The sequence below is a fragment of the Mandrillus leucophaeus genome, unplaced genomic scaffold (assembly GCF_000951045.1).
Source record: "Mandrillus leucophaeus isolate KB7577 unplaced genomic scaffold, Mleu.le_1.0 Scaffold329, whole genome shotgun sequence".
NCBI classification, from domain to species: Eukaryota; Metazoa; Chordata; class Mammalia; order Primates; family Cercopithecidae; genus Mandrillus; species Mandrillus leucophaeus.
This window is the reverse complement of record NW_012103465.1, coordinates 4,079,604-4,097,460: the sequence shown is the minus strand read 5'-3', so window position 1 is coordinate 4,097,460 and position 17,857 is coordinate 4,079,604. Positions and strand designations below refer to the sequence as shown.

Sequence of the window (17,857 nt, the reverse complement as noted above, 5' to 3'; positions counted from 1 at the left end):
ATCATGGTGCCAAAACAGGACATTTCTATTTTTCTAAGTTTAAGCTCATTAATTCTTGCCCTTTTATAAGAACAGAATTGTTACCTGTAAGATAATAAGGTAAGAGGCAGCTGTGTCCAAATCCTGAGCCATCAAACATTCCTCAAACAAGTCCTTAGGGTTTCCAACAGCTGCAAAAAGGTAATTCCACAGGGCATATTCAGTCTTCCTGGCACAATGGACAACTGTCTGCAGGAAGAGGGGGAACTCGGTGATAAATTTTGCCACAGTGGGAAGCAGAGGGTCGGGAATGGGCTCCCGTGAGGTAGCTTCTTCTTCCAGTACTTCATGGAGCATGAGCTCCAGCACATGAGGGAAGTAAGGTAATGTGGCACAGGACTGGGCCAAGAGCAAGGCTTGCTCCCCAAGGTTTCTGACCAGAAGTTGTCGTAGAATGTGGTGGAGGTAGATCTGAGAGGTTCTCTCCACAACACAGAAAGGGAAGAGCACCTCCAGCTGTTCTCTAGCATTGTTCCGAGTATACAAAGAATCATATAGCAAAGTGTCATTGACAGCACCAAGGACTAAAGCATCTTCAAACAGAACAGCTAGCGGGTAAATGTTGATGTGGAAAGGCAGCATGATCCGCTGGGACAAGAAGGAATGGGGCTTGCGGTGATCCCTAGGGAAGAGAGGGAGCCAAACTTTCATCCCTGCACCACCACAGCTCAGCCAGAGGGCCTCCAGAAGGTGACGTTTCTGTTTATTTGCTCGACACGTTGTCCAGACACTTTCAACAGACTGGGCTAGTACAACAGGAGGACAGAATGGCAGCTGGAGAAGGAGAGATAAGAATCAAGTTGTTTTCCTATTAAATTTGCAGGTTCTTAAGTTCCTAGGTACTAGTTTACTAAGTCTTTCAAATGATAGTATAATATCTTTTTGGGAAAAGCAAGGGAATCTATTTAGAGTTAATAAAAGTATCCTGGCCTCTTAAAGTATATACACTTAAATCTAAAAACAAAACACCCCATGAACTTCACCAGTCTATCCCTATATATATATTTTTTGAGACAGAGTCTTGCTCTGTTGCCCAGGCTGGAGCACAGTGGCGCGATCTCGGCTCACTGCAAGCTCCGCCTCCCGGGTTCATGGCATTCTCCTGCCTCAGCCTCCCTAGTAGCTGGGACTACAGGTGCCCGCCACCGCGCTCGGCTAATTTTTTGTATTTTTAGTAGAGACGGGGTTTCACTGTATTAGCCAGGATGGTCTCCATCTCCTGACCTCGTGATCTGCCCGCCTCGGCCTCCCAAAGAGCTGGGATTACAGGCATGAGCCACTGCGCCCGGCCTCTATCCCTTTTTTTTTCCATTAGAATTCGCAATGAATGATGCCTAAGCAGTAACATATGGAGTATGGAACATTTCATGATCATTTTGGGACCTTACCCTCCAGTCAGTCAGTCTTACACCCAGAGGCTTAAGACTAATTTTATGGACTTACAATTTCTCATTTCCAAATCATAAAATACTCTTCTCCTAAATTCTTTCATTCCTTCATCCTTATCCCATACCTTCTTAATGTTTGAAAAGAAATGACTTGCACTTTACTCACAAGTTTCCTTTGGTTAGGGTTACTGTCCTTCTCCCGGATCTGTGGGCCTGACCTGTCCCTCTGCATCATGATGAGCTGTCCTGCCAGGTTTAACATAATGCTCTCTGCACCACGAGCCTGAAATTTAAGAAAAAGCAGCTAAATTCATACTTCTGTATCAGTATGCTTTCTGCATCTCCCCCCAATCCATAAGGTTTATAGATTAAAGAACACAATGTTTATTGAGGTTATATTATGTATAGCCATTCTGCTAGGCTCTGTGGGAATACAAGGAGCTTTCTGGCTAGGATGGTACAAAGTCTAACACATAATGCAATTAATGAACACCACCAGTGACATAAGATTGAGGGCAGAGTTGAATTATCCTGAAAAAACTAAGAGAACTTTAGAAGTTTATCAAAATGAGAGATCAGTGATCTATCTGCCATAACTACAGGAAGTTTAAAAGGATGCAGTGGAACCTGACAGATGAGGAAGACATACACAAGTGGGAGAGTAAGGGTTGGTAGAAGTGTGCAATGAAAACGAAGACAGGGAACTACTGGGAAAGTGAGAACAGTCTGGCTAGACTAGGGACATTATGAGAACAAAGCTGGATGGTAACAGCCCTTCAAGGAGGATTTAGAAAGCCAGGTAAAAGAGCAGCAGGAAAGAAGCCACTACTTATGGCTCTTGATTAAGACAGTTATTTAAAAAATCAGAGTTAATCAGGATAGGTTACTGAGGAGAGGCAGATTTCATGGGTGTTGACTTCAGAAATGAGGAAATAGTCTGCCTTTTTATTATGAAAAATTTCAATCAAACCTCAGAGAGCCCTAGTATAATGATTTCCTATTGAGCCCTATCACCCAACGTAAAGCATTATGCACATTAAACTTTGAGCAGCCCTGTTTTAAAAGGAATCTCAGGTATCAAGTCATTTCCACCTGTAAAGAGGAAGGAAACTTTTGGTTAAAAAAATAGAACTTACTGCTATCCTAGACATGAAAGGTAGAAAAAGAGAAGAACCACAGATGATTTCCAGGTTAGCGGAGGTGCTAGACAAGTTGAAGTTATTATCACTGATAGAAGGTAGGAAGAGAAATTAGGGAAGGGAAAACAAAAGAGTTTCCCTTTTTCTTTTTGGCTCATTTAATTTGAAAAAAACCCAAAAAACAAAAAAACAAAAAACAAAAACTTTAAGACTTCCAGGTAAAAATGTGAGCAATGACTAAATCAGAGAGGACTGTACCAGCATCAGAAGCTTAAAGGTGAGGCTGGGCCAGGCTGGGCGCAGTGGCTCACGCCTGTAATCCCAGCACTTTGGGAGGCCAAGGCGGGTGGATCACGAGGTCAGGAGTTTGAGACCAGCCTGGCCAAGATGGTGAAACTCCGTCTCTACTAAAAATACAAAATAAGCCAGGCACGGTGGCTGGCGCCTGTAATCCCAGCTATTCGGAAGGCTGAGGCAGAAGAATCACTTGAACCCGGGAGGCGGAGGTTGCAGTGAGCCAAGATCACGCCACTGCACTCTAGCCTGGGTGACAAAGCAAGACTCCAGCTCAAAAAAAAAAAAGGTGAAGCTGGTAAACTGAAGGAGACAGATGTTTCTCAGGCACGGTAGCCAGGGAAAAAAGAGCAGCGGGCCATTACCTGAGCTTCTGGAAAACAAAAGAGAAATAGGGAAGCACAATGCTATATATATATAAACAGAAGGAAAGAATTTCAGGGAGGAAAGAATGACTGTTCAAAACTTGTGGGATTGTGTCCCAGTCTTTGCTGCATGCTGGCAGGATTAATTTAAGCTGCCAATATCATTTAGGGTTCATCAAGAAAACAACAGCCACCCTATACTAGTTGCAAAATACCTGGCTATACAAACTACTCTTGCTTACTGCTTTCAGATTCTACAGGGGATTGTGTATAAAGAAATGACTAAATAAAAAAATTGGGTATCTATCCAGAAAGTAATTTGGAGGTATGAAAAGCGAACATGGAATTTAGGTGTGTGGGAACTAGAAGAGTCAGACACCTAGATAACAGTAAAATGTAGCTAGATAGCAGAGGAAAAAAAACCACAAACACCTGCAGCAAAACAGCATGACTGGGGATTGGCATACACTAAAACACTTCAAAAGACCTTAAAGGCATTTACTGTAATTCACCACAATATGACTAATATTTATAATGACTACCTTAAGTTTTAAGATGGTAGATTTCACCATATTTCATACTAATTTATTAAAAAAGTACACTTCTCTTTTCTTCAGTGAGTGGGTATTATCAGTATCCGATCTTAGCATTCAACATTTTCTGATAATGTTAAAGATGACTGCAACAGCACTCTCAGGCAACTTTAATAAAGCTTTCAGAAAAAAGCAAGGGCTACCTGTATGCTCAAAATCCTAAATTTGAAGGAACCCCAAACTCCATCTCTTACCCTAAAAAAATCTCTGGCAGATGATTATCCACGAGAGTTTCAGTAGCAAGGAGCTCACTCTCATGGAGAGACTATCTTGCTGTTGAAGAGTTTTCACTGTTACTACAATTTTTTTTTTTTAACTTTAGTATTAAATCAAAACTTACTTTGCTCTAGCATTCTTTGTCTTCCCTCTATGGTAATCAGTTAATTTTAACTTCTTAATCTGCTCCAGCCAAATTAAGCACCTTCTCTTTGTGAAAGGTCCTCTCTAAATATGGTATCCAGTACTACCAATGCCACTGGTTGCCTACTCTATCTGGGATACATGAGTCCTTTTTTAAATATGAAAACTTTAAATATGATTAAAAGTAGGGAGAATAGTATAATGAACTTCCACACTGCCATTATCCAGATTCACAATTATCAAGATTTTGCCTTATGTGCTCCATCCATCCCTTATTTTTTTTTCCCAGTTTTGTCAGTATTTTCAAGTAAGATATGCTACCCATTTTACTTCTATATGTTTAATATGCATTCCTAAAATATATGGGCATCTGCTTACATAGCCACGATGCTAGTATCACATCCAATAAAATTTACAATTATCCTCTACTTTCTCTCCCCATTAGTATTTAAATATCCCTAATTGTTTCAACAGTGTCTTTTCATAGCTTGTTTGAATGAAGATACAAATGAGCTTACTGACTTGGTTCTGTAGGGTGACGATTATCAGATTTGCCTCACAAATGAGTTTTACCCACTGCATTTGGTTTTTATGGCTTCAAAATCTTATTTAATCTAGAAGATGCGCTTCTTTTTCCCCCATGTTAGTGACTTGTAGCTGTCCAACAGAATGTCTCGTATTCTGCTTCCTTGCGGTAGGGAAGATGACGCTGTACACTTGATTTGATTTGTGTTCAAGATTTTTGGCAATAATTCTTGTGAACTTCATGCTAAATCACCTCAAGAAGCATACCATACCTGGTTTTCCCATTTTTAGTGATGCTAAGATTGATTAGTTCCTCAGGACTGCAAAATGATTTTTAAATTGTCACAGCTTTTTTCACACCTTTTATCTAAACTTCTGTAAAACAGTATATTCCCTTATCAATTAGGACTAACTGGTTACCATTAAATATGATTTGCAGAGGAAATGGGAACTATATTTTAAAGGAGAAAACCAATTTTACCTATAGAAGGGAGACCGAGGCTGAGCACGGTCACTCACGCCTGTAATCCCAGCAATTTGGAAGGCCGAGGTAAGTGGATCATGAGGTCAAGAGATTGAGACATCCTGGCCAACATGGTGAATCCCCGTCTCTACTAAATACACAAAAATTAGCTGGGCGTGGTGGCACACCCCTGTAGTCCCAGCTACTCAGGAGGCCGAGGCAGGAGAATCACTTGAACGTGGGAGGCAGAGGTTGCAGTGAGCCAAGACTGCGCCACTGCACTCCAGCCTGGCGACAGAGTGAGACTCTTGTCTCAAAAAAAGGAAAAAAGGGAAAAAAAAAAAAAAAAAAAGAAGGGAGACCAAGATGGTTAAGGGGTCTAGAACAAATATCACATGAAATAGTTGGAGGTATGTCACATGAAATAGTTGGAGATATGGAAGTATTTAGCATGCAGATAAGAAGACAGAGAGGTTTGAGGAGAGAAGGAGAAGACAAGGAATGATAACTGTCTGCAAGTATTTTAGGGGTCATCATGTGGAAGAGGGAGTAGCTTTTACAATGTCTTGTTACAAAGAATAGAGAACTGGGATAGAATGTAACAAAATCGATTTTAGATTCATATAAGTAATATTACATTCCCCATAACTGGATAGTCTACTGCACTGTTTTCTAATTATTTTATGGAGTGTTGAGGTTTGACAGAAGTGCCTCAATAGGAAGTAAAAGACAGACTGGGCAGACAGGGATGACAAATAAATCTACATACAATTTTCCTCTGACAATAAGTTCCCAGTTGACACGAAGTTTACAAACCACTGAAATAGGAAGTTATGCAACGTGGGTCCTGGTCACCTGACTTCCCTGTTACTTTACCCAGACACGATGGGATTATACTTTCTCTTTCCTCATAATTAACTAATTATAAAGCCCCTGCTATTCTATACTCAATTCTACTTCTTTCCGTATCCTTTTTCACTGCCCAAGTTCAGACTATGAACACCACTGACCTAGATCATTACAATGACCTCCCAGTTGCTCTCCCTACCGTAGTTTTGTCTTACTCCAGTTCATTTTCCTCCTTATAGTAAACATTATAAAGGTTAGATCTAATAATATCTACCTTAAAACACTTTAGACTTAAAGTCTAAAATTATCAATATTATCTACAAGACTTATATCTTTCAATTTCCATGTCCCAGTCACTGTAAAATTCTTCCAATTCCCTGAGTGTGTCATGTTCTCTCTTGTCTATGGGCCTCTGCACTACCGTTCCTTCCACCTGAAAATCCATCCCCTCTTAACTTAGATAATCTGTACTTAATTCTCCTGGTTTTAATTTAAATGATACAGAAATCTCTGATTATTCAGATTATTATAGGTTTTTGTTATATGCTCTCGCAGTAATGTATACTACTTTTTGGCACATATAACAGGAACAATTCATTATGTATGTAATTATTTATTTAATGCCTGAGCAGAACGCATGTCTTTTTAATTTGCCACTGCAATCCAGCATACTCATATAAGGTACATTTTAGACACTTAGTATTTATTTGCTGAACAAATAGTTCCTAATATGGACTCGAATACCAAAAACTGAGATGTAAACTCCAAAGAGCTTTGATAATGGAATGGTACCTGCTGTGGCATTTTCAAGGTGATTCCATTCTCTGTACTCACTGATGTCAGAGTGACAGATACTACCAGGAAAGGGTGAGGAATGTAGCGTGACATGGAAACCTCCTGAAGAACTTGAATACCAGCAGTAGTATTTGGACTGTAAAAACAAAAGAAACCCACATACCTCAACAACAATGCTAACAAGATTTTCTTTCTTTTCCACTAGTAATAGTATTAGACTTCATGCTTATGGAAGACTCAGATGTCTTCTACCTATCATCTTCTCCCCATATATCCTTCGATCAGGAAGTTGGCAAGGTTGAGGGGAACCAGGGAACATATATGGGGATGAGAGAGAAAGAAAGGGAGTAACAAATAGGAGGGAAGACGAAAACTAGGGAAGAAGCTGTAAGAATACAAATATTTAAGTGGAAAAAACTAGTTGATTGAGAAAGAATGACGGTTCAATCACTGAGGTTAGTGAGATGTCTTAATTTTTATCTTGCATTACTCCTCAATCACTGTGCTGTTTCAGTATATACATACTTCAATTAACCTCTGAGAACAAAAACAGAACTCAACGGTGTGGTCTAAATATGTCGCAAGTAGACCAGATGCCAACACAAATATAAGGCAACATGCAGCAGCAACAACACTGCTGATTTTTTTCTGCCCCAGACTATAGCCATCTAGCTCAGTGGAAATATAAGTCAGTTTGCTAAGAACATGCTTCCTACAGTCTTAAAGTTGTGGAACTCCTTCAAATTCCCACCAAGTATCGGGAGCACTAGGAGAGTCAGTAACCATTTATTTTCAAGGTTGTGAAAAAAATTTAGTATCTAAGGGTTTAACCTCATTCCAAACTAGATTTTTTTTTTTCAAATGACTCCAGGAAGATAAGCTAAAGAAGTTAGTGTAGGATATTTCTTTTTTCTTAGCTATTATATCAATATCACTAATTAAAACTTGCTTTTTTACTTCTAACAAAAATGAGATTGAATATAAAAGTGGAATAACTGTTTTGAGAAAATAAAAACTACAAAAGAAAAACGTGATAAATAGGAGCAAAAAGTGACTTCTCATATGCCAGATACTTACCCATCAGATTTTCTTTCAATACTGTAAAGGCATATTGAACAGTCTGCTCTAAATACTATTACCATGTCCTGGAAGACACTAAGCAGTAATGTTTCTGCTTGTGCTTTGGTGACATGAGCAAAGGCATTGTCCAGATTTGATGTTCGCAAGTATACTCTAAGCTGAAGAAAACAAAAATAAATAAAATTATAAAAACAAGATAACTGCTAGGGATGACCAAATACTTTAAACATGCTGTTTTTATCTTCTGACTTTTTCTTTTTTTTTTTTTTTTTTAGTAACAGGAGTTAAAAGAACTATCTAAGCTTTAACAATAAATGGATTATGCTTATATATTTTTGCAGACTGGGCTCATTCTATGAATAAGCAAAGAATGAAGTGATCAAAACTGAACGTACTATTATAAAATATTCCTGTTAGACCTGCTTTATTTATTTGTTTATTTATTTAAAGGCGGGGTCTCACTCTGTTGCCCAGGCTGGAGTGCAGTGGCATGATCTCAGCTCACTGCATCTGCCACCTCAGCCTCCCAAGTAGCTGGGATTACAGGGGTGTGCCACCACGCCTGGCTAATTTTTGCATTTTTAGTAGAGACGGGCTTTCACCATGTTGGTCAGGCTGGTCTTGAACTCCTGACCTCAGGTGATCCACCCTCCTCAGCCTCCCAGAGTGCTTGGATTACAGGCGTGAGCCACCGCACCTGGCCTAGACCTGCAGCTTTAGACCTGATACATCATGAGACCAGCAGTTTCTCGAAACAAACAAAAAACCAGATACAGAAGTCTCCTTTATCCATGGCTTTGCTTGCCACAGTTTCAGTTATCTACAGTCAGCCATGGTCTGAAAATAGGTGAGTACAGCATACTAAGATATTCTGAGAGACCACATTCATATAACTTTTATTTCAATATAATGTCATAATTGTTTTATTATTAGTCATTAATCTCTTACAAATTAAACTTTATCATAGGTATGTATGTATAGGAAAAAAGATAGTGCTATATAGGGTTCAGTACTATTAACAGTTTCAGGCATCCAGTGATGGTCTTGGAATGTATCTCCCATAGTTAAGGAGGGGTTACTGTAAATCAGTAACTAAATAAATCTATCTCTGAGGACAGCTGTTCTTATGTCATGAAATTTTTTGCTTTTAACTCTTTATTTTCAAACTCCAGAGAGAATGTCTGACAGCTAAAATCTTTAGAAAAGGTTTAGAAGTCTCAGTTGTCACTTAAAAATTTTTTAAAGTAGTAACCTGAAAAGAAAATCCCACTGGCTAAAAGAAGCTACATTTTTAATTAAAAGATAAAATGTTTTGTTCAGTTTTCAATAGACTATTTTCTATATAAAATTAAATCATGCTTAATAGCTTTAAAATATAAAAATCTGTTATTTCTGAGAGAAAAAACGTACCTCTTCTTGACGGTCATTTATGTTATAACATGCAAGGACCATAAAATCATTCCACCAGGCTAGGCCACCTGTCACGATCATATTTTGCTCCTTAAAATAAAATTTTTTAAAAAAATTTACCTTATGCTACCAGGAATTATAACAAAGTAATATATTTATAAAAATTCTTACCCAGACAAAGCTTAAATCATTGTTTTTTTGAGACAGTCTCACTCTGTCACCCATGCTGGCGTGCAGTGGCTCAATCTCAGCTCCCTGCAACCTCTGCCTCCTGGGTTCAAGCAATTCTCATGTCTCAGCCGCATCCCAAGTAGCTGAGATTACAAGCATGCACCAACACACCTAGCTAATTTTTGTATATTTTGTAGGGACGGGGTTTCGCCATGTTGGCCAGGCTGGTCTTGGATTCCTGGCCTCAAGTGATCTGCCCACTTCAGCCTCCCAAAGTGCTGGGATTACAGGCATGAGCCACCGCACCTAGCCAAAGATCAAATTATTCTGTTCTACTCTCCCTCTCCAGTGATAACTCTAGAGTCTTTATTAATAATGATCCATATCCTGTTTATAAAAATAAATATTTCTTTAAGAAGGCAAATATACCATTAAAAATAACTGGGTGCTATATACCATCATCATTCCAACACCCAATAGGGCTTGGTGTAAATTCTGGCTTAATCACTTATCAGATGAGTAACTGAATCCTAGTTTTGTGTGTGTGTGTGTGTATGTTTACATCGAAAGATAAGTAACAGGAGTGCCTTCATTGGGTTGCTATGCAGATGAGTAAGGTAACATATATGAAAGTGCCTTAAAATGCCTAACACACAATAGGCACTTAACAAGTATTGATTTCCTTCTCTTCCAACTGCATGCATGTATGTACATACACATACATACACACACACACACACACACACACACACACGCTCACTATCCCATATACATCACACACAGAACAGGCAGGGAATGATCTCAAATTCTGTGGAAATCTATTCTGATCAAATTTGATAAACTCAAGCTGGAATGTAAGAATAAATCCTTAGGCTAAAGAATTATAGTTACTGATCTTAACAAAAATTAAAAATAAACCAACTATTTCAACACAAGTTCCTTTATCAAATAGCAAGTATTTTATCAGAATCAAATCTTAGACATTATTCAATATCACTTTTTAATATCTGATTTTCCTTATTTTTAATAAGTAACCAAAATTACTTAGTGATAAACTTTATAGCTATTTCATATTGTAGTTCTCTTATACTTTGAGAAATAGGTTTTTAATCTCAAAAAAGACTAACCTGGGTAATGTTTCCAAAAAGTTTCCATTTTTTGGTGAGTAAAGAGTAATGTGCAAAACCAAACTTGCCAACCACAGCAATATTCTGTCCAAGCTTATCAATAGCTGAAAACTGTTTGAAAAAAAAAATAAGAACTTTTCCTTGCAAACCTATATACTTTATTAGGCATAAAGAGCTTAGTATTGTGTCAGGCAAATAGACTATTAATAAATGTCTGCTAATTAAATATTTTAAAATCCAAATATTCAGTTATAGCTGACAAAATTATAGATGTTAATATACTAGCAATGTTACAACAGATCAAGTGTTTTATTTTTCTCAAATCACCCACTGAAGGGCTCTTCCCAGAATGCCTCTTGCAGCAAATGCTAGCCAACAAAAGTTAACACCAACAAAGTAACAACTCACCCGTATAGGCCAATTGCTCTCTAGATAGGTGCTGGAAATCTATAGAAAATAACACATCAGTTTGGTAAAACTTATGAAATATATTTAAACTTAAAGCATTAAGTTATCACAATATGAGATTCATCTTCCTGAACAATGTTTAAGGTGCCCCCCCAGTTGGTAGCAGAGCACTTGGAATTCACCATTTGTATATGAATCAGTGTTTTACATCTTATGTTTGTTATTTCATGTTTCTAGGCACCAGGCTTTCCTCTCCCCGCCCCTTACCCCTTACGATGTTTCTGTTTGTTTTAAATATTGAATTCAATAATTACGGACTGACAAGAGATTTTCAGAGAAGGCACCCATGAGGGCAGCTATGAATTATGCAGATGAACAGTTTGGGTTTGCTGATATAAACCATTCCAAAACAACCTAATCTAATACAATTACAGCCTCAGAAAAAGTTCTGGTTTTTAATGGAAATATTTTTATTACTTTTACACTTTTCTGATTAAAAAAGCAATGCTCAGGCCAGGTGCGGCTGCTCACGCTATAATCCCAGCACTTTGGGAGGCCGAGGCAGGTGGATCACCTGTGGTCAGGAGTTTGTGACCAGCTTGACCAACATGGCAAAACCCCATTTCTACTAAAAATACAAAACTAACTGTGCATGGTGGCGCATGCCTGTAATCCCAACTACATGGGAGACTAAGGTAGGAGAATCGCTTGAACTCGGGAGGCAGAGGTTGCAGTCAGTGAGGCAAGATCGCGCCACTGCACTCCAGCCTGGGCAACAAGAGTGAAACTCTGTCTCAAAAAAAAATAAAAAAAGCTTATAAAATTATACAATATAAAAATTGACAAAATGAGGTTCTCTGTTGTTTAGGGACAACCACTGGTAGCTTTTATTCTGTCTTTAAATATATATATATACACACACACACATGAAAGTGTATGTAAGCTGTTATTTTTCTATTGGGGTATTTGACTTATCTACAAGAACTTTTAATATATTACAAATATTAACTCTATCTGCAAGAAAAGGGGTTAATTTTTCCACATTGTTTGTCTTACATCTTTGAACATGGTGTCTTTGTATCATCCTAACAACACCTTTCAATTTAAATAATTGATACGGGATATCAATATACATTAAGTAAATTTTTGTTTTAATGAGACTGATCTCTCTAGCCTGCTGATTAGTTTTCATGAGCACATGCTGGAGCAGGGCAAGAATTAACAGAACCGAACAAAAAAAGAGTCTTCTGTTCTTGGAATAAGAAAAGCTTCAATTTGTTCAAATTTATTTTCATTTTACTCTAAGAAGAGTTGTCACGGCAGGGCGCGATGGCTCAAGCCTGTAATCCCAGCACTTTGGGAGGCCGAGACGGGTGGATCACGAGGTCAGATCGAGATCATCCTGGCTAAAACGGTGAAACCCCGTCTCTACTAAACAAAAATACAAAAAACTAGCCGGGCGAGGTGGCGGGCGCCTGTAGTCCCAGCTACTCGGGAGGCTGAGGCAGGAGAATGGCGTAAACCCAGGAGGCGGAGCTTGCAGTGAGCTGAGATCCGGCCACTGCACTCCAGCCTGGGCGACAGAGCGAGACTCTGTCTCAAAAAAAAAAAAAAAAAGGAGTTGTCACATATTTAAAAACTAAAGACCAAATTAAAAAGCTAAGTCAACTGCAATCAAACCCAGTAAGATTGTTTGTGTAATGTGAAGACAGAATAAAAATTAAGTAAAAGCAATATGCTTTAAACATCTGTATTAACCTTGAAAAAATTCGATAGAACTATTTGTTATACTTCACTTAAGTGCTTTACTTACTACTTATTATTTGTTATACTTAAGTTGACTTAAGTCAACTTAAAATCCGACTAAATCTATAGCTTAATAAATTAATAAAATTCACTATGGGCCAGGTGCAGTGGCTCACGCCTGTAATCCCAGCACTTTGGGAGGCTGAGGCGGGCAGATTGCCTGAGGTCAGGAGTTCGAGACCAGCCCGGCCAGCATGGTGAAACCCTGTCTCTACTAAAAATACAAAAATTAGCCGGGCATGATGGCAGGTGCCTGTAATCCCAGCTACTCGGGAAGCTGAGGTAGGAGAATCACTTGAACCTGGGAGGTGGAGGTTGCAGTGAGCCGAGATTGCACCATTGCACTCCAGCCTGGGCAACAAAGTGAGACTCTGTCTCCCCGCACCACCCCTCAAAAAAAAAATCACTATGATGGGTAAAATTAGTTCAGAATAATGGTACACTTAAGGTAATGATTGGGTGGTGAAATAAAAGTTGAAAGCATTTTCAACTTTTTTCAGCAGTCACTCACAGCAGGAGGATGTACCTGAGTATAACTGGGCCAATCATCCATGGCACTAAAAGGAATCCTCACCTCCCTCAAACCTTGGTATTTCATGAGTACTTATGAAACGTGTGGTTGGGTAATGGAGGAGCTGGGATCTTACTACGAAAGTGGATTCTAACACAAAGAGTTTCTAATAATGGGTACCAAAGTTAAATCTTATCAAATGATCACACTATGATCAGTATCTATAAGAGAAAACAATTTATTCTGTAAAAATCTATGAAGTGCCACAAATGATTTATTTTAAAAACTTAAGGTGTTAAGTTTAGAACAAAGCTTTATTTTTCACGCAGTTTTCTGTCTAAAGATACTATGTATTTTCTCCAGTAGGTCAACTTTATTGATCTATGTGTCATCTGAACTCTGAGCTCTACCTCTAATACTGAGAACAGGAAATGGCAGAAGTAAGGAAGAGGCAGCTAATCAGTGAGAAAAAAAACAGGTCATGAAAGCACACTCAGGGCACTAAAGTCATGCCACATCATTGGAAAACTGAGTGCTAAGGTACAGAAACTCTACCCTTATCTTAGAATGTTTCAGTTTCTCTTAAAGAAACTGAATCTGCCCTTATTTGTTACTATGATTTCTAAATTTTAAAGTAACTGCTAAAACTCTGTCTACTGCCTAGATGAGTTTTGTCTATAACTAGTGAGACTGTGGGAGCCATCCTCCTAGCAGATTTGTTCTGTGCCAAATACCTGGTACACTTGATACATACTGTAGGAAGACAGCAAATAATTTATGAATGAAATAGCCTTTAAATACTGTCTGTTGAAATCCCTAACTTAGTGCCTGATACCCTGTAGGTGCTTATCTCCCACATTTTGTGAAGCTTATTCTTTCTAAATAGCCAAGCTAACTATCAAACCAACACCCTCAGAACACTGGATAATAGATTTATGTACCTTTCAGAAATAAATGTTTACATCATACAAAATACTGACCATTAAAATAAATGGCAGTCTTAGAAGGGACATGGCCTAAAACTAGAAGGTTTGTGTTTTGTAAAATTTCGGTAGTTTGTGCCCCATATGTCAACAAATGACTTTCAAAAGTTTTAAAATTTCTAAGTAAGAAAAAACTTTTTAAAAAGCACCTTGGCTGGTGCTTGCTTTGGCTGGGTGCGGTGACTCATGCCTGTAATCCCAGCGCTTTGAGAGGCCAAGGCAGGTGGATCACAAGGTCAGGAGTTCGAGACCAGCCTGGCCAACATGGTGAAACCCTGTCTCTACTAAAAATACAAAAATTAGCCGGGCGTGGTGGCAGGTGCCTGTAATCCCAGCTACTCGGGAGGCTGAGACAGCAGAATCGCTTGAACCCTGGAGGCGGAGGTTGCAGTGAGATAAGATCACGCCACTGCACTCCAGCCTGGGCAACAAAGAACAAACTCGATCTCAAAAAAAAAGCACCGCCTTTACTGCCAGCTACCAATCCTGCTTCTGACAAGTATGTATTTGTTTTGTTTTAGTTAAAGAAAAATCATAAGTAACATAGAATTTTCCAGTCTGGAAGCTAAGGAGTATCAGGTAGCAGGTTTAAACAAACAAACAAAAAACTAGTATTCTAAATGAGAAACAGAACAGGCAGCAGAATTAGTTGGAGTTCATCTAAGCTACACAAGAAGCATACAAAGAATAAATCATGCAAACAAAATCAACTTTGACAGAGGATGTGGTCACTTATCTTAGAAAAAAGGATAATACTGTAGGGTAAATTAAACCAGGCAACTATGTTTCTTCAGGGAGTCATGATAAATGGCTAAAAAGCCTAGAACGTAAAGGTTTAGCATTAGACAGACACTGTATACTGCCCTATACACCACCACCATAACTGCACTGAATCACATAGCTGGAGTGCCAGCAAAATATAGGGCAACTCCAGTGCAAACTGCCAAACAGGCAAATTCTAAGTTTTAGCTCAAGGTCAGTAGTGTATTATGTGATTTAATACTCAGTACCTTGGTTTTAAAATACATTAGATTGTTACTTTAACATAGAGTCTTGATAAAGATAAGTCTGCCACTACTCTGCTGGGTGAACTGGACAAGTCATATAACTTCCCTGATCCTCAGTTACCACATGTATCAAATCCAGTTGGACTTTATGATCTCTAAGGTCCTTCCAGCTTGAAAAATTCTATGAGCTCATTATAATTGTTTCGGCAGTACAAAACAATTAATGTGGCATTATTTATGTTATTTTTAAGGAAACTGATAAACTAGGTAAACTCAGGTTTTAAAAGTTCATCTGTCTAAATATCTTTAGCTATCGAAAGAATAGAATAACAGTAGAATCTTGCTGGTACCCAGTCCTAAAATCAGTGTTAAAATGTTTCTCTTATATGGGATACTTCATAGATGCTTAAGAATCACAGAATCACTGAGTTTTTGAGCTGGAAGGAAATTCAATTTTTGTTATTGCCTGATCGATTTTTTAGTTCCAGACCTACCTTCTTTGATCCTCTGCTCTACTTGGCTCTCTGGTAACACAGACCTGGCTAGGCAGAACTGGCATTGATGCTAGGTCAGTGTAGAATGAATAGTTCAAAGTATGGGGAAATGAAAATAGCAGAGAAATGGCTATAGGAGAGAAGGGAGCAGTGGAAAATTTTAGTCAAGGAAGTAGCTAATGCAGTTTTATTTAAAAATTGTTACTAATTATAAAATGGTATGTACATTGTTTGATTCTATGAGTTTTTATTAATGTAAGTACATTTTCTTTTAGTGTATACCACATGTCAATGTAGGAGATAATCCTTCAACCTTTCACATGACCATTTTTTTGTCCCTCATTATCTTCACTCAAAGTCAACTGCAAATAACATGGGAGCTGAAGTAGGCTAGTAGGGTAAACATACAGAGTCAAAGTAAGGCAAAGAATTATGGAAATAGAAACTGACTAAAAGAAACTAAGAGTGGGCTTTAATGTACCTAAAATATTTTGCTATCAAAAGGGGAAAGAAAATACTCAGGACACTGAAATTATGTATGCAAGTTTCTTTTAAGAAACTTCAACTTACTGGTTTCCCCAAAATAATTTTACTTGGTATCAAAATTCAGAATTGATTTCTATGTTAAATGTCAGTTTATCAGAATTACTGTAAGACACTGTTAATTTAACAGTGATATCAGAATGAATAAATAATTTGGAATGAGATTAGCTAATAAAATTATTAACAATAAAGCTCTCTACTGATCACAAGTCTGCAATTAGGGTCCAAAGTCACGTGATTAACCTCAACGTAGCCCCATTAGGATTGTAAGGTCAGCTGCACAGAATACTAGTTGATGTTCCACTTTCCGTGAGATTATTACACTTTGTTTTGCCTGTGCAAATCCGTAGAGCTAAATTTACATAAAAAAGAGGCTAAAAGTAAAATAAATAGTTCTCAATGAGAAGGCAAAACGAACTTCTAGTTCTTGACATTATTAATGGACTTGAAGCAGGTGGGGATACACTCTACGCCAAATGGAAAGAAAGGAGGGAGAAGACAAGAGGACAAGAACACAGAAAAGCAGAAGAGGGACATGACAAAATGGTTAAAAGGATTCTCAGTTGCCTGAAGTTAAAAGATGAAATATTTAATAATCTGTTCCAGGTGATATCCTACCAAAGAATAAGTCTCTTATAATCAGTAATTAAAGATTTACCTGTACAACATGCCAATGCCGATGTCCAAGTAAAGTGCTTAATCCCTGAGACTCTAAACCTCCATCTGCAAATGGGCTCTTTTCTCGACTGGGCTTATGCTCAGAGTGTGCTGAAGAACTCCTAGGATTCTGGGTTTGTGAAGCCTCTCCACAGTTCAAGTACAAGCGGTCCTCGCCCTGAAGCAACACCTGCTCTTGGTTACTCTAAATGAGGGTAAGAGGAACAAGAGGGCAAAGGAAGAAAGCAAATAAAAACTCAATATTACGTAGGAGAAAACACATCGATTTAGTTTTATTATAGGAAATGTACATATATCTCGATGTTGATTTTCTTCACAGAGGACAAAGACTACACAATAATCTCATGCACTGTTATAACTAGAAAGAATAGTGATCTTAGTGACTATGAGTTTTCAACTAGAAAGTCAGTGTTCTCAAAGGTGAGTAGACTCATTAACTATTCAGATCAGACAAAGCAGCACCTACCCTTATCGCCTTTCCATTTTAGTCCAAATGCTGGTTTGACATAAAACGCAAGGGTGCTTTTAAATTATTATTTGGGATGGGGAAGGGAGGGAGAAATGTTCTTTTCTTTTCTGGGGATCCTTAATCTTCAAGTGGAATAATGGATCTGAGATTCAGGCTATTTTCACATTCTTTCTGGATGTGTTGTAAACTTTAATTAGAAATCTGTTGTACCAAATATCCATTAAAAAGCCACTGATGGTAGATATTAAGATATGCATTTCTAACATGTAACATATACCATTACTGTATATTAGCAATATATAATAATATTAGTATACCCTATTTCAGCTAGAAATACAAGACGCAGTGTTTGAGGCGGTG

The 17,857-nt window shown here is 38.2% G+C and overlaps 1 protein-coding gene across 4 annotated transcripts in view; it reads right to left on the bottom strand.

The window, feature by feature from the left end:
* The window catches only part of RIC1 (RAB6A GEF complex partner 1), a 165,408-nt gene that overhangs the window by 11,448 nt on the left and 136,103 nt on the right, over positions 1-17,857 (bottom strand). For 2 of the 4 annotated variants that reach the window (XM_011988383.1, XM_011988385.1), the window contains exons 12-19: positions 17,009-17,212; positions 11,007-11,045; positions 10,599-10,709; positions 9,301-9,390; positions 7,888-8,048; positions 6,808-6,946; positions 1,594-1,710; positions 85-813 (exon numbers count right to left, since the gene is read on the bottom strand). In XM_011988383.1, coding sequence (XP_011843773.1) covers positions 85-813; positions 1,594-1,710; positions 6,808-6,946; positions 7,888-8,048; positions 9,301-9,390; positions 10,599-10,709; positions 11,007-11,045; positions 17,009-17,212 — 1,590 coding nt within the window. The remainder of the gene's footprint in view (positions 1-84; positions 814-1,593; positions 1,711-6,807; positions 6,947-7,887; positions 8,049-9,300; positions 9,391-10,598; positions 10,710-11,006; positions 11,046-17,008; positions 17,213-17,857) is intronic. The other 2 variants (XM_011988384.1, XM_011988386.1) reach the window with 1 other exon arrangement.